Source organism: Hyaena hyaena, unplaced genomic scaffold (assembly GCF_003009895.1).
Source record: "Hyaena hyaena isolate Hyena2069 unplaced genomic scaffold, ASM300989v1 scaffold_129, whole genome shotgun sequence".
Classification (NCBI taxonomy): Eukaryota; Metazoa; Chordata; class Mammalia; order Carnivora; family Hyaenidae; genus Hyaena; species Hyaena hyaena.
In genome coordinates this window covers 238108-263988 of record NW_024080763.1, presented here as the reverse complement: position 1 = coordinate 263988, position 25881 = coordinate 238108, and the positions used below count along the sequence as shown (strand labels likewise).

The 25881-nt window shown below is 44.9% G+C and overlaps 1 protein-coding gene across 4 annotated transcripts in view; it reads right to left on the bottom strand.

The window, feature by feature from the left end:
- ADAM12 (ADAM metallopeptidase domain 12) overlaps positions 1-25881 on the bottom strand; it is a 346871-nt gene that overhangs the window by 282144 nt on the left and 38846 nt on the right. For all 4 annotated transcript variants that reach the window (XM_039237898.1, XM_039237897.1, XM_039237900.1 and 1 more), the window contains one exon: positions 15480-15616. In XM_039237898.1, coding sequence (XP_039093829.1) covers positions 15480-15616 — 137 coding nt within the window. The remainder of the gene's footprint in view (positions 1-15479; positions 15617-25881) is intronic.

The window sequence follows — 25881 nt, the reverse complement described above, 5'->3', positions numbered from 1 at the left end:
GTGTGGATAGCACATTCCATGATGGGGGTACTGACTGAGTGCCTGGGTAACGTGCGCCATGATGGGGGTACTGACCGGGTTCCTGGCAGCCAACCAGAGGGTGACAAGGGGTTGTGTATGTGAGGAGTTCAGGAAAACCACCATCTTATTCTGCTTACAGACAGGGCTGCTTAAACAACAGATATTCATTCCCCATGGTTCTGGAGGCTGGAAGTCCAAGATAAGGGTGTCAGCATGGCTGGTGAGGGCTCTTCCCCTGGCTTGCAGATGGTCACGTTATCACCCTGTCCTCACAGGGGAGAGAGAAAGCTCTGGTCTCTTCCTCCTCCTATAAGGACACAAGTCCCATCCTTGGGGCCCCACCCTCCTGGCATCATCTACACCTCATCAACTCCCAAAGGCCCTACCTCCAAAGGCCATCACACAGGGGGTTAGGGCTTCAGCATGCAACTTTTGGAGAAACAAGCATTCGGTCTATGGCACCAACCATAAACGGTAACTTCTGAGATCTGTCCAGGAAAATGGAGACCAGATGTGGTAGGTGAGGTTGGTCCTAGGGCAGGGAAGGAAGGAGAGTGCAGAAACCCTGCAGAGCAGAGGCGGGAAACTGAGCCTCTGGAAAGCCATCAGGAACCTGTAGGTGAAGCACAGCTTGAGGAAGACGGAGGGGGCTCAGATCATGGACAGATGCATCGCCCCCCCCCCCCGAAGGTGTGGGTCTTATTCTGAGAGAAGTGAGGAGTCACTGACGGTCTTTAAACAGCTCTAAGACACATCCAGATTTGTGTTGGAGAAACACTCATTCTACACAGTTAGGGTGGATTTGAGGGGCCAGAGAGTGAAGGATCCACTAAGATGCTACTGCAGCACGTGCCACTGAAAACTAGGTTTCTGAGAACATTCCATGGCACGGGAAATATACACAATAATAATGATAAGCACATTGAATCTTAGCATGTAGTACACACTTAAACGCTAGCTTAGCAATAACTCTCTCAAACAGGTACTTTTTTGGGGTTCCTGATTTTAATGGGGAAGCAAAGGTAACTTCCCAAAGGTCACAGAGCAAGGACAGCCAACCTGTGAGCTTTGATGGCCTCAGGGCTGCTGAGGGGCTATGCAGAGAGCCAGAGCCCCTCCACCAGCTCCCGCTCTGGTCTGCTCACAGGCCTGGCACCTGCATTCTGTCTCTAGCATAACCTATCTCCAGCCTTGCCACCGCTTTCTTTCCTAAAATGATTCTCTATCTCAAATCGCTTCTAAAACCACTGCCCCAAATGTCGCTTGACTGCTCAAGATCATCAGTGGCTTTCCACTGCCTTTGGAATGGAATCCCAACCTCCTTAGCATGGCATTCAAGGCCCTGCATAATCTGAAAACCCCAATCCAGAGAGTGCCTTATCTGCTATAGGTATTTAAGAGTCATTTGAGGGGCTCCTGGGGGGCTCAGTGGTTAAGTGTCCGACTTCATCTCAGGTCATGATCTCATAGTTAGGGAGTTCAAGCCCCACATCAGGCTCTCCACTATCAGCACAGAGCCCACCTCTGTCCCCCTCTCTCTCTGCCCCTCACCTGCTCACTCTTGCTCTCTCTCTCTTTCAAAAATAAACATTATAAATTTTTTAAAAAGAGTAGTTTGCAAAAGCAAACAGAAAAAACTACAATTTGCCACTCTGAACATGGGCAATGCAGAGCATGGTTCCAAATCTCAACCAGGATCCTCTGTACAGAAGGAAATGGGCAGGGAGGGTTTCCACAGGCTTCCTCAGTTTGCACAGATGCTAGAGCCTGTCACTTCCTGCTTCTTCCCATGTGATTCAGAAATACAAGCAAGGAAATCTGAAGGCAAGCTCCTCCAGCCTCGGCAGCTTCAAATAAAATAGTTAAATTCATCTGTCACGACCGTAGGAATTTCTTGAGAGGAGGTATCTCCGAGGTTAATGAGCGCGACCGGCCAGTTCTGCGTGTGCCCGGATTCCTGGAATCCACCAACACGGGTGGTGGCTGGTAACATTTCACTGAGAAACGTACGTGTGTCGTCTTTGGGGGTATTTACCTAACTAAAGACATGCATTTCCACAGCTTCTGGACATCTATTTTATAGGAAAAGATCTTTAAAGCCTCCCCAACTCACTTCCCCACCTGCCAGCTCTCTTCCGGGAATGCTCCCCGGGGCCCGGAGAACATCTCTGTGTTCCTGTCTGTCGTAAGTGACAAAAATACACTTGACGCTTTGTAAGTGACTTCGGGACACCGTTTCTGTCCTTCCCAACTGACAGCTTCTTCAGATGCTGCCTGGGCACCTGGGAGGGAGATGGGAATCGTAGTGGCACCCTGGGACCTTGGAGGGCGGCCGCTTTGTGGAATATGCCCATTACAGGCCCTTCCCGTGGCAGCTGCATTCCCAGAAATGCCTCCAGACTGAACCAGGCGAGGCCCTGATACCAACCAATGAAACAGCAGGCTGGACACCCTCGGCTCTGGGACTCCCCCAGGACTGCTCCCTCTTCCCCTTACTCAGGTTGGAAGGCAGGTCTACGGACCTGGAATTCCTCACTCTCCCCAAAACAGCTCAGATGTGAAATCTGCAATCCCACAAGTGCCTGCTCTCCAGGCTCCCGATGAGCAGAGACATGCAGAGAGGTGGTCAGTGCCAGGCCAGCCAGGCCGACCAACAACTCCCGGGAAGCGCATGGCTTCCCATGTAGCCTGCGTAAGACACGACAACTTCGGGCGATGCAAACACATTCCTATCAGCTGAACAGGCACGTCCAGAGATCATATGCTCAGTGGTCTTCTTATGAACTCTAAAAGAAGGCACTAGATTTCAAAGGAGCCACAAGAGAATTCTCTACCCCTTCGTGGGCTCTCAACTCTTACTTGTGCTTCATCTCCTAGAGCTCTGCATGAGCAAGCTTCACAGTGGCTCTGCCAGGAAATGGCCAGTTTTTAATGCATTACAAAAAAACAAAATCTCCAGCATCCAGCACGGGGCCTGGAATGTGAGGGATTCTCAATAACTTCTTGCTGATTAAATGAGTAAACAGAAAGAACTCAGGAAAAGAAAATGTTTACTCGGTAAAATTTTTCCCCTCAAAAGTGATACGTCACAACTCTCAGATGGAATTCTACCAGATGGGGCTTGTTCCTGGCGGGGCCACCATGCTCAGCCGCTGAGCTGATAGACTGTCACGGGTCATCTCTGGGGGTCTGATGCTCCCCTCCCCCACAAGTGAGGTAGGGCTTAATTTGCACAACTGTGCACAGCACTCCTGATGAGGTACTCAATGAGCATCTATTGGAAGGAGGAAAGAAAGAAACAAACTCTAAAGTGTGGCTGTTTCTACAATTCATCTGAAATCGTTCACATAGATCATGGGCGATCGATGTTTGGGAAACACGGATGTGAAATAGGTTGCCCGCATATACTAATGTAGCCCTGCCAACCCAGCAGTGAGGGGAATAGCACATGCCTAATGTTTCCAAATTTGGGCCATCTGTCCTCATACCTTCAGGGGTGGCCCCTGTGAGATGCCATGGGGCTAACACATGCCAGGAAGGCCAGGTAGTAGAGCCAAGCTAATGGGTCCCACGGGAATGGAGAATCCTAACAGACACATAATCTACAACCCTGGGCTCATTACCTGTGCTCTCACCAACTCCGTTTTGGGCTTATGACCATGTCTTTAAATTATATGCTTGGAAAATTAGTAGGTTCAAGCGAAAGGACCCTCAGTACCTTCAGTGAGTACAAATTGCATATGAAAAACAGTTACGCCAGATGAATAAAATCTTTTTGAGTGCCACTTTTAGGGAAAGGTTGAATTAATTTCCAGTAATTAGCAGAAAGACAGCCTTTAAGGAGGGAGCAACTCAGGGAATCTGAAAAGCCAAAATTAGGTCAACTGCTGGAGAGTCAGGCATTCATTTTTTAAAATAACATTTTAGGGAAAGGGACTTAATGATTAGGTTTGATTCTCAAGGATTGATGGAGGATATTGATAATAGCCGTTCTTTGGTTTTGCCTGCATAGTTATAGCCACAAAAAGCCAAACTCCTGGGGCATTTTCTCTTATACAATTTTTAGAATTAAAAATATTGTGTGAAAAGGTATGGTGTGTCTCAGGCGTGAGCTAGAATTTGAAGTCTGTTTCCTTAAAATTTACCAGGAACACACACAACTATTTCCTTACTCTGTCAGCTAAGAAGACCAAGAAGTGATACAGCAATACAGCTGAGCACACCCAGGGCCCAGATCTTGATGTCTAATACCATTCTCCACTGAGCCAGGGCTCTGTGGGGAAATGGCTGATTTTAGGACTGGGCAGGAAGTATATAAGACAGACCTAGTGCTTCTTATAGTGACAGAAAGTAAGGGAGTGAGAACACACACACACACACACACTCTCTCTCTCTCTCTCTCTCTCTCTCCTGAGAACATGTCAAAGGGACCCAGGAGCTAGCTGAAAGAGCTCCCAATGGCCAAAGCAGGGACAATGTGAACAGCAACAAATAAAATAGTTTTGGGTTACAAACCAAACTATGAATATCCATGAGTCCCTCCTGATACAGATAAATAATTAAATAAAGAAGAAGGAGAGGAAAACAAATCTCACCTATAGGAGAATTAGAAATAATCTATGCGTCCACTTTACCCTCTAAGAGGTGGAGCAGAACTCCTTTGAGCATGAGATGTGCCCAGTGACTTCCTTCCAAAGAATCCGGTATGTAAGGGAGACACACCTGACAAACATGACTTCAGCCAGACAGACGATCAGGGTCAATATCAACAGTGATAAGACCTGTTGATAGCACTTGCTATGGTGTAACAAGAATAGTACTTGACCTCTGGGGTCTCCTCTCCAATCATGGTAAGCCCAACTCAATCATGAGAAAAAATATCAGACAAACCCCAGATGAGGAATGTTCTACAAAATCCCTGACCAGAACTTCTCAAAACTATCAATATTGTCAAAAACATAAAGTCTAAGAAATTGGCACAGCCAAGTGGCAAGATACAATGAGTAAATGTAATGTGGTCTCCTGGATGGGATCTTAGAACAGAAAAAGGCCATTAGGTAAAAAAACTAAGACACTGTGAATAAGGTAGGGACTTCAGTTAGTAATAATGTACCAATATTGGTTCTTTAATTGTGACAGAAGCACTGTTGCAAGAGGTAACAAGTGGGGGGAAATCGGGTGAGATATGTGGGACCTCCGCACTCTCTTTGCAATTTTCCTATAAATCTGAAAACGTTCTCACATAAAACACTTACTTTAAAAAGTCCAGCCAGAACAGACTTTGAGAGAGGGAGAAATCAACTTTTCCTCTTACCTGCCCCAAATCTCCAATGGGCAGATTTCTATAAATATGTGAAGTCTGGGGAGACATCCATTTCCTTTTGCCCATTTACATATGGTGCCCATCACATGTTCTCAGTAGGTAGATATTGCCCTCAAGGGGACAAAACTTGGTACTTGGGGTACGGGGTGAAAACTCTTAGATATTAAAATGATTTGTTTCCTTCTAAAGTTTAACTTTAGCTAAAAGTTAATTAAAATATTTTCTCTTTCGGCGGGCAAAAATGACAAAGCAGTTATAAAATACTGGTGAGCCCCACTCAGAAACACATACCTGATGCTTATAAGCAGCATGCGAGAATCGGGGGGGTCCAGAGCACATTACATCAATATAAGACGAAAATTTCACACAAGCTCTCTCTACAGTTATTATGTTACAATCACATAATAGCACTGTATTCAGTTGTTTTTCACACGATTTTGTGTACTCAGTTGTAGGCACTCTTGCGATAAGTTTAAAAAGATTTCTCACTTTTTAAAGACAAACAGAATTTTTAAAAACTCTGCACTTTATGGGCTGCCTGGGTGGCTCAGTCAGTTAAGAGTCCGATTCTTGATTTCAGCTCAGGTCATGATTTCACAGTTCATGAGATGGAGCCCCAGGCCGGGCTCTGTGCTGGGTCAGTGTGGAGCCTGCTTGGGATTCTACCTCTCCCTCTTACTCTGCTCCTTCCCCACTTGCACATGTACATTCTCTCTCTCTCTCTCTCTCTCTCTCTCTCTCCCCCCCCCCCCAAATATATAAGTAAACTTTTTAAAAAATCTGAACTTCAAACTTCGGTTGAATGAACCATCATCACCAACATGACTGTTTAGTGAACGACTGGGAAGGAACCACCGTTATATTGTAACTTACGAGAAATTCCAGAGTAAACACATAAGTGAGGGAGTATTCAGCCTTCACAGGATGTAAGATCATTAAACACAACATTGATACACATGGAAGTCTCTCTTGGGGAGATATTCTCTTTCGTCTAAACTATGATTTAAAAATCATTACTCTTTCTCTGGGCACCTGGGTGACTCAGTCGGTTGAGCATCACGATCAGTTGGCTCGGGTCACGATCTTGCAGTTTGTGAGTTCGAGACCCACACTGGGTTCTATGCTGTCAGCGCAGAGCCTGCTTTGGATCCTCTGTACCTCTCTCTCTCTATCTCAATCTCTCAAAAATAAATATTATAAACAAACAATTAAATAAAAAGAAATCATCAGCCTTTCTAGAAATTTTATTTTCTTCCAAATGTCCTCACTCCTTCACTTTCCTTTTAGTGAAAGAGTTCAGGTTAAAATCTAAAAAAGCCATGTATCATGAATTGTTACAAATGTGTAATACTAATATAAATGTGAATTACAGGGAAAGCTAGGTGTGGGGTACACGGGGCTCTCTGTATATCTTTGCAATGTTTCAGTAAATCTATAATAACTCTAAAGCCACTTATTTTAAAAAGCACATATCTCTTATTAAGTACTTGTTTAAATTTACTATAAATGTTGTTAGCTCATTCATCTGTGAGCTGCTCAAGGGCAGATGGAGGCTCACGCATCCATGTAATACAGGAACTTGACCCAGAACTTGACCTAGGACCTGGAACACGGCTGACACATGTGCATGGAAGAATGCAGTGAAAACCAGAAAACAGAAGTCATCAGACTCCTTTCCTCCTCATACCAAGCAGCTATATGCCCCACCTGTCAGTCAAACACGGAGAGTCTCACCTAAGAATCATAAAGCAACAGAATGTTGTAACTCTTTTTATTTTTTTTTATTTTTTTATTATTTTTTTAATGTTTTATTTATTTTTAGGAGAGAGAGAGCATGAGCAGGGGAGGGTCAGAGAGAGAGGGAGTCACAGGCTGAAACAGGCTCCAGGCTCTGAGCTGGCAGTCAGCACAGAGCCCGACGCGGGGCTCGAACCTACGAACCGCGAGATCATGACCCAAGCGAAAGTTGGACGCTTAACCGACTAAGCCACCCAGGCGCCCCTGTTGTAACTCTTTTTAAACAATGCAAACCACTCCATCCACTAGTATTACCTGCTTGTTTTTTTTAAACATTTATTTATTTTTGAGAAAGAGAGACAGAGTATGAGCAGGGGAGGGGCAGAGAGAGAGGGAGGCACAGAATCCTAAGCAGGCTCCAGGCTCTGAGCTGTCGGCACAGAGCCCGATGTGGGGTTCGAATCCACAAACCATGAGATCATGACCTGAGCCGAAGCTGGACACCTAACCAACTGAGCCACCCAGGTGCCCCATAAATTTATTATTTTAAAATATATTTTCAAACCTCCCAGGTCTGTGATGACGCTAGGGGTCTGAGGCGAAGGGGGAAATGGCTGAAACGGAAGGGATACTTGATTCAACAGCCGATTTTAAAATCAATGGCACTAGGGCCTTGCTAAGAGGTCACAAGACCTAAGTGAGTTAGCCAGCCATGTGGAAATGACATCCCAGAGCCTCTCCCTGCCTGAGAGGCACGCTCCCTAAGGTGGTGGTGGGGACACAGCTAAACCAAGCACCAGACCTTGGCCTGCTCCGCCCTTGCCATGTGTCGGCTGAAGGGTAAGCTGAACAGAAATGCCCTGGAGGGACGGGATCCGCACTCACACCTCCAGTCAGAGCTACCTTGGTGGTGGGACAGCAGGAGAGCAGCCTGCCCTCTGAGCTGTGACTCCAGAGTCTGGATTTCGGAGCCAGTCCTGATATGACGCACAGGGGGAAAAGCCTGAAGATTTTTCTTGGGGGGGGGGGTGGAGGGGACAGCAGGGCACCTAGGAAAGAATGCAAGACCTCAGGATCTGATGGATCTGGGCTCCACTGCTAGATGGGCCACTTCCCGTTTCCATACCCTGGTCTGCAAATGTGCACTACACCCACCCGTCCGGGCCGCCGGGGACATGCGGTGGGGAGTATGTATTGCATGGACATCTGGGGTCGCAAACAGCAGCCCGCGGGCCAAATGTAGCCCACTGCCTGTCAGCTAAGAATGGTTTTACATTGCTAAATGTTTGGGGTTTTTTAAAGGAGACTATTAGGTTAAATTCAAATTTCAATGTCCACAGATAAGTTTTATTAGAACACGGCCATGCCCGACGGTTTAGGTGTTGTCCAGGGCTGCCTTAACGCTACAAGGGCAGAGCTGAGCAGCTGAGACAGAAGCGGGGGGCCCACACAGCTGCCTCGCTCTTCACAGGATTACTAGCCTTGGGTCTAGCGCCATCCGAAGTCAAGGGAAGGTTCTTACTAACTGTCCTTATCCTTCCCAGTCTTTCCTCCAGTGCCGTGGCTCTTAAGGGGCGAGTTTTCACCACCTCCCCCTTCAGGGGACATTTGGAGTTGAGATGAATGCAGGGGAAGGCACTACTGAGTAGAGCCTAGGGACGCTGAACACCCTATAGCACACAGGACGGCCCCCGCCCCCTGCACACACAACGAAGAACCACCCAGCCCCCCTGGCAACAGTGCTGACATTGAGAAGCCCTTTCAGAAAGCCCAGAATGAGTTAGGATAAAGCGAAGAGGCCAACCCTTACTCAGCATGGCGAGGGTGCTGCGTCAGCCAGCAAGGTATATATTACCATCCCGTTTATGGAGGAGGAAACAGGCTCAGCCAAGCTAGTCACTGGCCCAACGTTATACAGCAACACGGAGGCTGTGCAGGAGTCTGGATCCATTTCTGCATGTCCCAACACCTTTCTCCTTCTGCTGTACGTGGCATTGATCCTTGAAGACATGTGAGCTCCCAAAGACACACAGGTGTCAGCTCTTACCTCTCTAGTCCTTCTCTCCCAGCAGGTTGGGCATGGTCTTGGCTGGGAGGGTTATGTGAGGCCGAAATAGGAGCCCTTCCTGTGCCTGTAGCAGCCTCCTTGTGCTGACATAGTCTCACAGGGACTGTCAAGCAAGACCTGAGGTTGGGGGTCCAGCGGGAGTTAAGTGGTTGGAAGTCAGGGGTACTGATCATCCTAGGAGACTGTGCAGTCTGGAAATAATGCATTTCTTAACAAAAGCTCCACAATAGGTATTTTAACAATTCTATTTTTTTATTGACAGTAAGAAAGACAAAGCGTGAGTGGGGGAGGGGCAGAGAGAGAGAAGGAGACACAGAATCCCAAGCAGGCTCCAGGCTCCAAACTGTCAGCACAGAGTCCGACGTGGGGCTTGAACTCATGAACTGTGAGATCATGACCCAAGCCGAAGTCAGTCGCTTAACCAACTGGGCCACCAAGGTGCCCCTTAACAATTCTTTTTTTTTTTAAATGTTTTATTTATTTCTAGGAGAGAGAGAGACAGCATGAGCAGGGGAGGGTCAGAGAGAGAGGGTGTCACAGACTGAAACAGGCTCCAGGCTCTGAGCTGGCAGTCAGCACAGAGCCCGACGCGGGGCTCGAACCCATGAACCGCGAGATCATGACCCAAGCGAAAGTCGGACGCTTAACTGACTAAGCCACCCAGGCGCCCCAACAATTCTATTTTTAAGAGGAAGCACTATTGGGGCGCCTGGGTGGCTTAGTCGGCTAAGCGTCCGACTTTCGCTTATGATCTCGCGGTTTGTGGGTTCGAGCCCCGCGTCGGGCTCTGTGCTGACTGCCAGCTCAGAGCCTGGAGCCTATTTCAGAGTCTGTGTCTCCCTCTCTCTCTGACCTTCCCCTGCTCATGCTGTCTCTCTCTCTCTCTCTCCTAGAAATAAATAAAAAAATATATTAAAAAAAAAAAAGAGGAAGCACTATTGGCCAGCTTGTAACCCAATGTAAGCTCAATGATCTAGAAGAAGTCAGAAAGGCTAACCACTGAGCTTACTCAGCCAAGAAGCAGACACCACTGGCTGGTGTGCAGCAACTCCTGTAGTTATCAGAACAATCTCTTAGAGAAGGGGAAAATCACTCTGTATGGGGCTGGCCAGTAAACCCACCCATGTAGAGTTAACAGGACCGCTCCTAGAACAGAGAAAGATGATGTGGGGAGTTATTCCAGGTAAGACATTAGCAACCACAAAAGTGAAAAAAAAATGTAGCATTCTACCAAGCTCTAAATGACCTCTACCTGCTTTCAAAACCCCTATAGTAGCTAAAGGGAGGTCAGAACATCTAAAAAGTTGACATCGTTGGAGAGTGGTTTGCAAACTCAGCAGACCCTCTGGTGTCTGAATAAAGGACAGACGTGGACCCTTATCTGCTCTGTCTCCCATAGCAGCAGAGGCCATCTTCATACCAGTGAGTGACCTGGGCCCCAGGCATGGAGGAAAACCCAGAGCCAGTCAACAAAGGTGGTTGACCTTGCTCCGCTAGATATCAAGTGCTGTATGAAGCGATGAGGGCATAAAGCTACAGCCCCCAGGGAAGGCACAGGTTGGTGGGAGAAATAGAAATCTAAAGTAGCAACGAAAACTACTTTCACAGAAGAGCAAAAGAGCCGAGTCCCACATCGTGTGGGGCTGGGGTCCAAAGACAACACAGAGGGCAGCAGTACCTAAGGCAGAGTCTAAAGTGACCTTCAAAATGCCTTGTGGTTTCCATGCTTTATGCAAGTTCAGCATGGCCATGTCTTCTCTCCAGAACATTCTTTCTTGGGTTGAACATAGTTGAGTTGGTTTTCTTTGAACAGCCCTGCTATTAAATGATATCCAAGTGAGAGAACTAGCATTGTTCCCAGGCAGTGAGCAGCTTGCCCTGCCTTGCCATCCAAGGAACTAAGGATGCAGCAGATGCAGCCACACACCCTCATGCCCACCCTTCATGCTCCGGGGGTGGGGGGAGATCAGGGAATGGACATTTGATCTACTTTGTGTCGTCAGCACCTGTGCGTGAGCTCCATCTGCACATGTCAGGAGTGTGCATAGCGGGGCTGCATATCACAGAGATGTGTGGGTCTTCAAGGACAAAGGCACTAGAAGGACCAATTTGTCTGGAGAGCTCAAGATGAGCATAAGAGAAGGTACAACTTGGGGCACCTGGGGGGCTCAGTTGGTTCAGCATCTGACTTCGGCTCAGGTCATGATCTCATGGTTTGTGGGTTCGAGCCCTGTGTTGGGCTCTGTGCTGACAGCTCAGAGCCTGGAGCCTGCTTTGGATTCTCTCTCTCTCTCTTTCTCTCAACTCCACTTGCTGTCTCTCTCCCTCTCAAAAATAAACAAACATTAAAGAGAGAGAGAGAAGGTACAATTTAAGCTGGGGCTTCAAGTGTCAGGGACACAGCACATGCCAAGTATGGCATATTTAGGCAGCAGGCTGCCCAGGACAAGCTGGGGTGTGGATCAGGGCCTTCAGCATTAGGACAGCCCAGCCTATGAAGTATCTTGGGCATCATCAAGGTACCTGGATTTGAAGTCAGATATCATGGGTGGCTTCTGAAGGGACGGGGAAGCAGCAAAGTGACAGGTTAGATCTGTGTCTCAAACAAACTGCTCTGCTTGCACTGGACGTACTGAGCCAGTGGACGCAACAGATGTCTCCAACCTCATGATCTGAGGAGGAAAGGGGATGACGGTCTTATCCTCTAGGAGCTGTTAAATAGAGAAGATGGACAGGGGGCTGTGTCCACTTTGGGGCACAGTGTATTTAAAGTAATTGGGAACTTTCAACTGGAGACTCCTGAAATCCACTGGATGTCAGGACCAAATCTCAGAAATGAAGGCAAAGGTGAATGATGTGGATTTTAAGTCCATGTATTTTAGACAATACATACTGAGGTCATCATATAAAATGTTTTCGGCAGGGCATGTCCCCCACAGCAGGAGTTGAGGGGTGGTGGCTAACGTTGCTGTAGCCATTCCTGTGAACAGCCCCCCCTATTGTTCTAGGGGGACAGTGAGGCCACAGAAGTGAATGACATGGCCAGTGGGAGCCCTCAGTCAGAAGAAAGTCAGCAGCAACCAACAGTTAAAGGACAAAGCCAAAAAGAGGAATAAAAAGCAAGAATTAGAAACATATGAGGAAAAGCAAGAGAACAGGGTCTCAGGAGCCAAAGGAAGTGAGAATTGCAAAGGAGAGTGAATCACTGTCAAGATAAGTAAGACACAGAATGAAAGGCACGGGCTGGCTTTGGAAGTTGGGAGGCTACCTATGACCTTGGCAAGAGCTGTGGTTGGGAGGGAGTGCTGGGAGATGGGGCTGCTACTGGGGGCGGGGGGTGGGAATGCAGGAGGAGGCGAGCACCCTCCCACCCACCCCCACCCCCATGTGAGGAGAAGTTTCCTTGGAAGGGCTGACACAGATGGTTACTTGAAGGAGAAGCAAGGCTCCTTTCAGTGTATGGGGCAGAATCTACTTCTGTCATTGTAATTAGTTGCTATTTGATATTTGATATTTGAGACCCACAATATGCTAAGGGAAGCTCTGGTTTCATTGTCTAATCCATTTGCCTTTTTATTTTCCATTTCACACACTATTTCCATATATTCATTCTCATGTGAGAAAGCTGGAAGTTGGAAACTTCCCGGAGCATTCAAAGGCTGAGCTCAACTGAGGTCATCTCCTGATCAATCACATCTTGACGTGCCTTCCCTGGGTCCAGGCTTAGGTGTTTTGTTTTTTTTTTTTCAAGACACGAAATTGGAGACGGGTCCTTAAAACACTTTACACATGCAGTATCACCTTACATTTGTGTAGCAGGTTTTAGTTCCCAATGTAATTTTACAGCCATTGTTTCATCTCATTCCTATAAGGACCCTAAGGGGTAAGGAAAGAAGACAGGCTTATCCTCATGTTATAGACCAAAACAACAGCGAGCAAACAAAGAAAATGCTGGAAGCTCTTCAATGCATGCAAGGTCACATTTTTTCCTTGCCTCGGTTCTTGCAAGTAAATTATCAGTGGCAATGATGGCTTGATTCTTGATTTGTAAAGGGCCTAATAGTATCCCATCCAGATATATTTCAATCACAGAAGGGAGGGGGGGATGTGGAATGTGACAGTACTTTTGCCTAAATCAGCCAGTCAGGTTGACCAGCACTCCAGCAGTTTCCAGTAGTGCAAAGCCTCTCATCTTGTGTGCTCATGAGACTCCCCTGGGGACACTTGATAAAAAGGAAGATGCCTGGGCCTTCTTCAAACGAATCCCACTCTCAAAGAGACTGGCTGAATAGAAAGATACAGGAGAGCAAAGAATAAAATAGCGGAGCAGAAAGGCAGGAACATCCATCTACGACTCCATATTCTAAGGTACAGCAGACATAGTTGTGCAGCAAAAATATTCATGAATGTCTGTTTTGCATACCTGAGGATACACTCTGTTAATGCAGTCTCAAATGAAAATGTGGACAGTCCTATCTGATAACAAGGAAAGACATGCACATATACGCCATTAGCCAGAATCCCTGTTCTCACAACAGGTACACACAGCTCCATCATGGAGAATTATGGCACACGTGTACAGGCATGTCACATGCACCCTTTTTCAGGCAGGCTCTTAGAGGTTAACTACCACATATGGGCACACATCGTAATCACATAGTGATAAAGCTGATTTCAGGAGCCCCATGGCACTATGACAAAATGCTGTTCCCCAAATCACTTAATTCCCTATTCCCTTAAATAGTTGAGTGACCTAGGCATGTGCCTCCCACCTGCATGGTTCTAATTTGGAGGCAGAATTGCAGAGGAGCTGAGACAGAGATCAGATAATAATGGTTTTCTATATTTTCTAGAAAGATGGTGCTGGTGGCCCATAGTCATTGGGTTGTAAGTGTGGCCAGAAGTAGAAGACGTGCCGGTGTGTCTCATGATGTTTGCAAGATGGCTGGCTGGCAGGAGACATGAAGCCGGGGGTCAGAAACCAGAGCCCATCTGAATCAGTCCATTCCAACGGCATGCTGAGAACACTCATCAGGTGGTTGCTCTGACACACTCCCCAGGTAGGGTTGCCAGATAAAGTATAGGACACCAGTTAAATGTGCATTTCAAGAAACAACAATACCCCAAATACTGCATGGGATAGGCTGATAAAAAAAAAAATTCACTGTTTATCTGAAGTCCAAGGTTAATGGGGCCTTCTGTACTTCTGTTTGCTAAATTTGGCAAACCCCCTATCAGGGAAAGCCTCCATAACAGCTTCTACCACACAAGAAATTTTAGATGATTTCATATTTTTGTTATTAATTAGCACCTACAAATATTTTAAAGGCATACTTTCTGAAATAATATACTCCTCTTTTCTTCATCCATCATATCGTTTCTAATTTTTCAGATTAATGGCATGATGAAATATTCTTTAATGTTTTGAGTTTTTCATCCAGGAAACATCATCAATACCACCATGAGTGACTTCTACGTTGTATATTAAATTTGCAATAGTTTCCATGAAGCAGAAATACTCAAAAAGTGTAGATTTGGCATTTGGATCCTTTAACCAAACCTCCTACCTTTCTGATTGCTCACTTTCAACTGAGAGCCTCTCTAGAAAATAAATGAGTGACGTAAATGATATTATCATTACTCACATAAAGGTGTCCCACTGCAGCCCTTCCAGAAACCCACAGAGGATTTTCACAATCTCAACTGCTCTTAAAAAAAAATCTGTTTTCTATTATGAAAAATAATCTAAAAATAGTTCCACATAACACAAGGACAAAGCCATCTGTATGATCTCTCCAAAGAGCTCATATTTCTATAGATTTTTATCACTCCCCAACTGTTCCAACAAGTTCTGAAATTTAAGAAAGTTGCGTAGATTTAGCACCTAAAACTCATTGAAATATCAAATTTAATCGCTAATAGCTCAATTTGATATTATTCTTTTACATCATAGAAGGCTCAAATAAAATATGTATCAACATAAAGCACAAAACTGCATTAAAACTCATTACAAACTTTTGAAAAAGTCACTTAACATGTTTCTACCAATAATCAATAAAACCAAAATGTTGAGATAGACAAGAATACAGAAAAATGTCCAGCACTCGAGTGAAACACACACACAAACTGTTTATCTGGAAATGTTATCGCCGGTGTGTGTTTGAAAAGTAACTTTTAACAGATGTAAATGACGCTGGGCTGTTCATCAAGACTGTCCCTCTACAAAATTTCACTCTGTACGAAGAAAGTCAACATTAAAACAAAGACAAAGCTTGAACAAAAGAAAATGAATGCAGTTAACATGATTTTCGAGAAAACAAAACAACTGACCTTTGAGTGGATGTTCCCCATGGGGTCCCAGAGGGCTCCATTCAAGAAAGAGACCCGAACTACTTCATAAGCTCCTCCCTGGCCCCTTCTTCCTGCTTGCTGCATGGAAGGTGCTAATTTGCTGCCGAGGTTCACCCCTGCATCAAAAAGAAAACAAACAGCCTGAGTCTTCATTTTTGTCAGGAAGAGCTTGGCATCAGACACTCATGACATAAACTACTCTGTGAAAGTATCTGGAAGTTGAAGGCCAAGGAGACAGCATTCTCTACTAAGTCACGGTCAGTGTTGGAGGTGACGAATTCTCTGCCAATCTAACCAAACAATTGTGTGACTCACACCAAAGCTCATTTTTCCCTCCAAGTCCTATGGCATGTGCTGGGTGATGATCGAAGGCAAAGTATGTAATTCTGTCCCTCCACAAGCAACAAAAACACACCAAGCAGTGACTGTTTAAATTTAGATGAATGAATACTTTGCTTAAGATCAGCTCTCTATTAAACATCTCAAGGCTTTAGCTGTATTAAGACTAAATCCATTTACTTAAGTCCCAGTGAATCAGCTCAACCCAATGCCAAGTCTCCTCTCTGTACTTACGGGGGCTAATTTTATACACCTCAGTGAGTGATTCTATAGACAAAATTAATTTGCCAGTTCAGACTGACGAGACCGGTTTATGTAAAAAAAAAAAAAAAATTAAGTCATTCAATAAACTATTATATGATCTTGTTTCTTGGGACCCTGTTGAACCGGTTAATGTCCCAACACAGGTTCAATTTAGTGCCATATCCATAAACAATCCTAATGGAAAGTATAACATTTTTTCTCTTCTGGAGTGTGTATCGCTTTCTTAACAAGTACGGTAATTTCTCTGGGCTCGCTCTCCTATGAGGTCACGTTCCTGCTATGTGGTGCGACCACAGTGTATCCCTCAAGGTAAAGGATGGGAACAGATTCCCTCACATGTTATTCCCATTTCTTCAACCAGGACTCATAATTTTCAGGCCTGAGTCATAATAGCACTGTTTTAAGTTACTAAGGAGTTCACATTTATTGGGCACAAATGGTATTGAAATTTTAATCCTAGACATTTTACAGTTCCCCAAATACTTTTAAATCCACACCATTTTATCATTCTCAATGTGGAAGCCTGCAGTTATATTCAGGTTACAAAAGGATCACTACTTGAGTATTAACTGTCTGACACAGCCGCTCTGGAAAATTCTCAAGCTGGTCACAAAGCATTTAAAACTCCCAGGGGTTGAGGGACCACGGGAACAAGAATGAGTTGAAAGTTGGGGAGATGGCCTGTGGCAGAGGAGGTGAGTGGGCCTGGTGGCCCTGAGGGGTATGGTAGGGGGCAGGGGGGAGGGAAGAGGACCATGGGCCATGTGAACAAGGAAAGCAAAGCATGCAGTGCTCAGGGCTGAGATGAGCTGAGTTTTTGGGGATGAACCCTCATTCAAGTGAGGAGGGTTCAGGCCATGCAACCAGAGGGTCCGCTTCAGGTGGTGACATCTGTGGACACTGGCGAAGGGCTAGATGGAAATGGAAAGAATTGCTATCCATATGGAAGATTCCAGAATCCCTTCTCCTGGCTGCAGATGGAGCAGCCATTGGCAGCAGAGAGATTGTGCATAAATGACCTTCATCCACCAGCTTGATTTCATGCCCTTCAGTGCACCGCCCCCCCCCCCCCCGGTTGTATAAGATCACTACAAGCAGGGGGTTGGGGGTAAAACATCCCTGAGCACTGATACTGACTCTTCCATGTATCACCTGTGGGACTCAGGTCCAGTTGTTTGCCCACTTGTTGGTTGGTTCACTCATTCACTTACTCATTCAACAACTATTTAATCCCCGCCTACCTTCTGATGGGCATTCTGATGACTTCCATTCAAAAAGCCCATTGTTTCTCCTTTGGCCTGGTATGACCTAATGTCACCTAGAGCTGATCCTTCTGCCTACACTGGCAGGACCTTCATTTTGAAAATGTCGCTTCACCCCAGAAGACTCAGTTCTTGCCATCCCACGCATCTAAGACAGGGCCACGGATAAATGTTCTTGTGTTGGAAGAAAGATGAGTAGGCAAGAGCATTTCAGAGAGTAGTCAGGATTAGGAAAGAACAGGCCTGCATGGACTCTGTGTAAACTCCTGCAAATCTGCAATGGTTTACAAATAGAAGGGAATAAGAAAACACGGGGTGATGGTAGAGTGATGGGGAGGCCTCCTCTTGATGGACAGGCCAGGAAAGATCTTTATTTGTTGGGAGGTGGCGCATAAAAGCCCAGCCGTGAAGATGAGAACATTGCAGCCCTACACAGAGTCGTGGGAAGAACAAGTCCACAGAGGCACAGCAAGTACTTTCCCTTTCCATAAAATGAGGCAGAGTGAAGGGAGGCTAGAAGGAGAAAATATACAAAGCATAGAGAGCATCATCCTCTGGTATAGACACCGCTCTCCCAGTCTTGCCAGGACCCAGGTCTCTTGCTCTGGACCCTCGGTAGGATTCCCAAATTGGAATTTACTGAAAGTGTGTGCTAATCTAGTTATACGGCTCCTGCGGAACCAGACTACAGAGTGCAATTAGTTGAATTTATCTTAAAAGAGAGGTGTGTTATTTGAATTGGACTAAGGGGACTTTGAATTACCAACAATTATAGAATAAAAATTGGAGATGTGTCTGAACTTTCCCCTAAACTGATGAAAACCATGCCATGCCACGTGCCAAGAGTCGCCCTGGCCGTTATGTTAATATCTTGAAAAGTCAGGCATAACTGCTAAGGCAGTGATTGCAAGCATTGAAAAATTTCTCTCTACAAAAACAAACCAATTTGATTATTAAGCGCCTCCTGGCAGTTAAATTTGCAACACAAGTGAATGGTTAACTTGAGTAGTCAGTCACAAATTCGATTGTCCAAGGGCTCATTAAATCCGAACCAGGAGTTCTGCCTCACCCACCACCCACCACCCAGCCGCACGGGGGAAGATGGGATGCCTACCAGGGTATTCCAGCCGTGCTGCACAAAGACCTGGAAGGGATCTTCACCCAGCCCCAGACACTTGGATCATAGTCTTTGCATGAGACAGAACACACTTGAGAAGCCGTATGCCTCAGAAGGAAGGAGACGGCACCATACAGTCCTGGTCTTCTGGGTGAATCGTTAGCATAACCTGGCCAGCAAGAGCAAGAGTAGTAGCAAGTCCACACCCTTGATTTGGGGGAAGCTGGGGGAAACCTTGTGGGGCCTCCTATCTGATAATCAGGCTAAGGCTATACAAACCAAACCCAGGAACATTCTCAGTCCCCTGGACCTCTTTCTTACAAGACTCTTGGTAGCAGAGAAAGTTATCTACTCTCCCAAAGGCAAAATGTTCCAAACACCGAATATTTCCCTTTTCACCTACATATTCCATCATCTCAATCCAAAAGAAGTCCTTTCTGGCTGAACCGTCTTTGTCTACGAGGCTTTATTTCTAAATATTCCAAGGAGAATTTAGAGGCAGGCTCTGCCGGCACTCGGACAATGTTGCACAATCATTTTAAGAAATTGAGTAACGGCACTGTTTGCCGAGCACAGTATTTATTATCTATGTACATGGATAATGAGGTCGTCCCTCTACTTTTTAATTGGTTGCACAGTGTCCCCCCAGCGGTATCTGTAGGCAGAAGACCGTTTCTTATGAGCTTTGCTTATGTATTTATATGCTGGTATTTCTTTTAGATGATGCAAATAAAAATTTTATTTGTGCTGCATGGATAGACAGAATAAATTATACACAGCTGTGAGGTATCAGAATGTATTTTATGGAGTGATCTTGTTGACAAACCATAAAAGTAGGTCCTGAATGATGCGTACATTCAAGCCTTAGAAACCTAGGGAAAAAAATAGGACCTTATAAAATAGACAGCTTGCATACATTTTGTTTTCCCTAATATGTGGGCATCAACAAAGCTCGGTTGCCTAGATAGAAAATAAAGAACAGCTTAGAGTGAGGAGGAACCTCTGGCTTTTTATCTATTGGGTAACCAGACACACTGCTGGCTGGTTTGATAAAATGGCCAGTTTTCTTCAGTCTTGTGGTGGAAAAAAAGCATATTAGATAGTTTGATTTCTCACACAATTCTCTTCTGCAGTAACATGTGGGTCTGCTTTGCTTGTGTCCTTGGCTGAGTTTTTCATCTTCAGACCTGACTGTGGCCAGTCAAGAGGGGAAGGTAGAAGACCCGATTCTGCCAGCAAGAAAGGATCCTCACAGGGATGGCTTTTAAGGTCTTGGAAATAAACCAGTAGTGAAGACAATCCCCCACAAAGTGACTTCTGATCCCCCCCCACCATGTGAGTCACCCAGAGCCTGGCTGCCCTTAGAAGTCCTGCTCTATCCCCACTCTGGCCAAGCCTCCTTTGTCTGCTTTACTACGGGAATGACATCCTGATGCCCAACCAAGGGCTTCAGCTCCGCAGAAGTGGAGAGTGACGTGAAGCTCCAAGACAGGGAACAATGGCAATCTTGGAGCAGCAAGGCCTGGCCCTGCCCTTGAGTTCTCGGATCTATGCTCTCCAGGCCTGCCCTTGAAGTTCTGTATGCCCTCTCCAGAATGGAAAGCACAATCTCTCCCTCCCAGATTCTCACAGAGTTGAGGAAGCTCAATGTAGTCAAAGGGCTTTCAAAAAAGCTTATTGCGTGAAATCAGTTTAGGATGTCAAAATTCACGTTTCTAGACTCTAGACAGTATGTGACCAAATCATACTGAAGGTGGGAAAATGACCACTGGCTATTGATCATTAGAAAATGCCGGGTTTAGGTACTGGTGGGTATTGGCTCAGGCTGTCCAGTGGCCACTAGGGAAGCAAACTCTGATGAAATTACTAGTCAAGATAAAACTTAAACATCACACCTGGAGTTCTGCCTTTCTCCTACATGGACCTAAGAGAGAAGAATTGATCTGAGGCACTAAAAGTAGGATTAAGATGAATATTGTTTTGAAACTCTAGCTAGGGGTGTGGGAGAAGAAAGGTTGAGGTGGCCATTATGAGCTGCAAAACAATCTGGGGAGATGGCTTTGGAAACTGGTAATGTGTTTTCCTTAGCCCCAAATATGCGAGAGTTAAAAAAAAGTTTTATAGAACTAACTGAACCGCTCCTTGCTGCAGGCAAATACAGTGGTAACACTCCCATAAAACACACATAAATTTCCTTGGTTCAGATTCCTATCTGCAGTCTTACCGAATAATAATGTCACTCTTTCATTTCATCTGCAGGCTCCCTGGGTGGAAATTAGGAATGTGATTTTAAGCCTTTTTTTCCTAAGTTTATTTTATTTTTATTTAGGGGGGAAGGGCAGAGAGACAAGAGAGGGAGAGAGAGAGAATCCCAGGAAGGCTTGACGCTGTCAGCATAGAGCCCAATACAGGGCTCAAATCCACAAACCGTGAGATCATGACCGGAGCCAAAACCAAAAGTCAGATGCTTACCTGACTAAGCCACCCAGGTGCCCCAGGAATGTGATTTTAAAAAGACAGCCCAAGGATGCTCAAAAGAACCGTGGCAAAAGTTAATCAGAAAAGAGTAATTTCAGAGTGGAAAAACCTGAAAAACACTACTTCAGCCAGATGATCAAGGGCAACATAAATAGCCACATCATGCTGGTACATACCTTTCATAAGATATGATAAAAATGATGCTTTACCTCTGTAGTCTTACTCCCCAAAGCCCATGACCTGAGACACATGACAAAAGAGGTACGTCCCACAATATACGTGACCAGCACACCTTGAAACTGTCAAGGTCAAAGACAAGCACCCTAAGAAACCTTCACAGCCAAGAGGAGACAGGATGACTAAATGTCATCTGGGGCCACAAACTGGATGGGATGGAGAAACAGAAAAGGACAGGGTATAAAAAGTAAGGAAATCTGAATGAACTTCCGCTGAAGAGATACCAGTGTTTGTTCATTAGTTGTAATAAGGGTACAATTTTAACATAAGATGTTCATAACTGAAAAGTGGAGGTAGGGAAGATGGAAATAATCCATATGATCTTCTCCATTTTCCTACAAACCTAAAGCTGTCCTTTAAAATAAAGTCCACTGTGGCGACCAGGTAGCTCAGTAGGTTGAGCATCTGACGCTTGATTTCAGCTCAGGCTATGATCCCAGGGTCATGGGATAGAGCCCTTCGTCAGGCTCTGCACTGAGTGTGGAGCTGCTTGGGATTCCCTCTCTCTCTCTCTCTCTCTCTCTCTCCCTGTCAATTAAAAAAAATTAAGTAATATAAAATAAAGTCTGCTAATTATCATTTTTAAAACTTAGACTCTGAATCTCACCAGAATAATGTCATTCTGGTGAAATGCAGCATCAAAAATTCAGAGATGCCTGGTGACCATGGAGGGCTCCAAACACCGGCAAACTAGAGTACGTTCCCTTCACTGTTACATTGCTCTTCATTCAGGTGGAAGAAAAAGACAAGGCAGCCACAGTCAAGTGAAAAGCATCAGGTAATTGACAAGGTCTCCTAGAGCATGAAAAGGCAGAGAGGTAGGTGAAAGTAGTTGATCCTCCAGCAATTGAAAGGCCCCCCTACTTACTCCAGATGCACTAGAGAAAACAGAAACAAGAAGTTGCTGTAAATACTTCAAAATTTAGGGATTATTGGCTTCAAGGAGAGTACAGAAGCAAAAAGTTGGTTTAGGAAGGTGATACCCAGTGACAGTCCCATAAATACTTTGATAAAAGGATACAGACTTGGATTCTTGCAGAGCCTAAGGGTTTACTTGTCCACACTGGCAGACTAAATTATCACTATGAAGCCCAGTGTAAAAGCAGCAGCCAGTGTCCTCAGTCAGAAGGCACATCCTGCACCCATCATAGGGCATACATGGATGACCTTGGGCAGGTGTCTCCTGTTTGACACTCGGATTCTTTATGCATCTGGGAGGCGATGGGACCATCACCCACCACAGAAGGCTGACAAAAGGACCAAGTGAGATCACGGATGCAAAGTATACACGGGCGTCATTTAGCTTAGGTTTTGTTTGTTTTAAAACCAGTGTTTGGAAAGAAATAAACCAAAATGCTTTTCCAGGATTTTTCTGGGTGTTGGGGCTATGCATTCGTTGTTTCTCTTCTTTATGTTTTTGTATGTAGCTCTGATTTTTCTAGAGTCAGCACATATTACTTTTATGATGGATAAGCTTTTATGATGAATAAAAAATAAACTTAAGAAAATAAATCATTTGGACTCATGACAACAAGCCAACTGTTTGCACGTTTTCCTTTCTTACAGGCTTTCCTGGCATCACAGATACACACACTGACTTGGGCACGCCAGAGGACACAGCCCATTTGGAATAAAAGCAATCAAGCACTATGGGACAATTACAATTTTGAAAAGATGTTTCATATGTCATTTCAAAACCCAAAGAAAACTGGTTATAGCTTCCCATAAATGCTTCAAACGGATTCATACCCCAAGCATCCTTTATCTCTACTACATAGAAAAATAATTCCTCTGTAAACTGGTACGGCCCCTCTGGAAAACAGTGTGGAGGTTCCTAAGGAAACTAACAATAGAACTCCCCTATGACCCAGCAATAGCACTGCTAGGAATTTACCCAAGGGATACAGAAATGCTGATACATAGGAGCACACGTACCCCAATGTTCATAGCAGCACTCTCCACAATAGCTAAAACATGGAAAGAGCCTAAGTGTCCATCAACTGATGAATGGATCAAGAAGATGTGGTTTATCTATACCATGGAATACTACATGGCAATGAGAAAGAATGAAATCTGGCCATGTGTAGCAACATGGATGGACCTTGAGGGTGTTATGCTGAGCGAAATAAGTCAGGCAGAGAAGGACAAATATCATATGTTTGCACGTATAGGAGGATTAGGAGGAACTTGATGGAGGAACAAGGGGGAGAAGAAGGGGGGAAATGGTGGGGGAAAGGGAGAGAGGCAAACCATGTGAGACTCTTGAATGCTGACAAAAACTGAGGACTGATGGATGTGGGGGGGAGGGGGGATGGGCATGGAGGAAGACACTTGTGGGGATGAGCACTGAGTGTTATGTGGAAACTAATTTGACAATAAACTATTTGTAAAAAAAAAAAAAAATAAAATAAAATTATCTGGGTGCAAAAAAAAAAAAAAGAAAGAAAAATAATTCCTCATGCCCATAGTGTCTTCCATCTGTGGGGAGCAAAATCATTTACAACATTAACTTCTTTTTATACCCTTTGCTGGTCAGTAGAAGCTAATGCATGGACCATTTTACAAATGGTCAGACTGATGACACGATTATATGGATTCTTTTTAATGCTGCCTAGCACTAAATGGCAGAATTAACAGCAAAACCCAAGCCCTTCGCATTTCAAATACATTCATTCACTTTGCCCTTCACATCAGGGACAGATATGTGTTGCAGGAATTCATTTGATTACTTTTGGGGGCTGGGATGGAAGCAGAATTTTCCCAAGTCCACTTTGCAAGAAATGATCTAAACGGAAACAAATAGAACCAATGATTAAAATCCATACTCTAGGAGTCATTTTTGAAAGTTAACAGCAAAAGAACAAAAGTGAACATGAGTTTATTCCACCCCTTATTATAAACTTTGCAAAGGGAAGTATGCCACAGTGAGGGAGTGGTCACCTTACCTAAAAGCTCAGTCCCATCTGAGGGTTCTTTCTCATATTCTTTCTGTACCACTGGTCATTACTGACCATCTTCTACCAGCATGTACACTGATCTCACATGACCTGCCTGTTCTCTGACCATGTCGTGGCCTGCTCCACTCATCCTGTGTTTCTCCAGCCTTCTCTCCCTGGGGGCCTTGAACAGCCCTCAAGTCGCAGCTCTGGGCCATCTTCTCTCTCTACTGACCGTCCCCCATAGCACTCATTAATGTTAAGCTGATGTTGCCCAAATCAATATTTTCCCATCTGACCAACTCAGCCAAGTGTAGTCTGTATTACAATACCTACTGAGCATTTTAATTCCTATGTCTTGTTGCCATCATCTTCTCAAATTTGGCATGTTTAAAAATTAAAGGTTTCCTCCCTGCGACCCAACATTTGCTCAACTAGGAATTTATCCACAGGATATAAAAATACTGATTCAAAGGGGCACATGCACCTCAACGCTTATAGCAGCAATATCAACAATAGCCAAATTATGGAAGGAGACCAGATATCCATCAATTAATGAATGGATCAAAAACATGTGGTGTATATACATTATAATACTACTTGGCTATGAAAAAGAAAGAAATCTTGCCATTTGCAACAATGTGGATGGAACTAGAGTGTTCTATGCTAAGCGAAGTAAGTTGGTGAGAAAGAGATACCATAGGATTTCACTCATATGTGGAATTGAGAAACTCAACAGATGAACATAGGGGAAGTGAAGGAAAAATAAGATAAAAACAGAGGGGGAGGCAATCCCTAAGAGACTCTTACATGCAGAGAACATACTGAGGGTTGCTGGAGGGGAGGTGGGTGAGGGGATGGGCTAGATGGGTGATGGGCATTAAGGAGGGTACTTGTTGGGATGAGTACTGGGTGTCAATGTAAGAGATGAATCACTGGGTTCTATTCCTGAAGCCACGACTACATTGTATGTTAACTAACTTGAATTTAAATTTTAAAACATCAAATGTTTCATTCCATTTCCCAATCAGAAAACAAAGCATTCTGTATCACATGTCTTGCCAATGTTACCACCATTCACTGCTCCTTAAGTCACACGGTCACATAGCCGGGTGGTCTGACACAGCCCTTTCTCATGACTCGTAGTCAACAAATCCAACGAGCTTCTTTGTGCTTTGTTTTTATCTCTTTGTTTTCTAAAAACTCTCCCACTTCTTAATTCAATCCTTCCAGGTAGCCTCAGCCCCAGCAGGTCTCCCTCTTCCTATCTTAAAGGAAAGGGACACCTGAGAAGAGTAAAAATGTACAGCATTGTCTTCCATCAAGAGAACATGCCATCAACACCCCAAGGCAGTAGAGAGAAGTCAGTAGGGCTATCATGGAGTGGATGGTGGGATGGAGAGAGATGTGAGCAGCAGCACAGGTAGGAAACAAGGCCTGGATCATGGTGGGCCTTCCAAGGCAGTTTGGATGTTATTTGAGTGCAATGGAAAGGCAATTTAGAGTTTTTAAGTAGAGTAAATAACTCACATCAGAAACGTTGTCTACATGAGAATGGAGAGTATGAAGGCTGGAGAAGAACAGATAACCTAGAACCATTCATAGGACACAGATGTGGTGTTGAGCACAGGTGACATAATTAATAAGCACTTACTGATCACAAGGGTGAACTCTAATTGAACAACTGCTATGCACCAAGCCCCACACTAACCCTTTAAAGTTTAACTTGTTTTAACTGCACAACACCC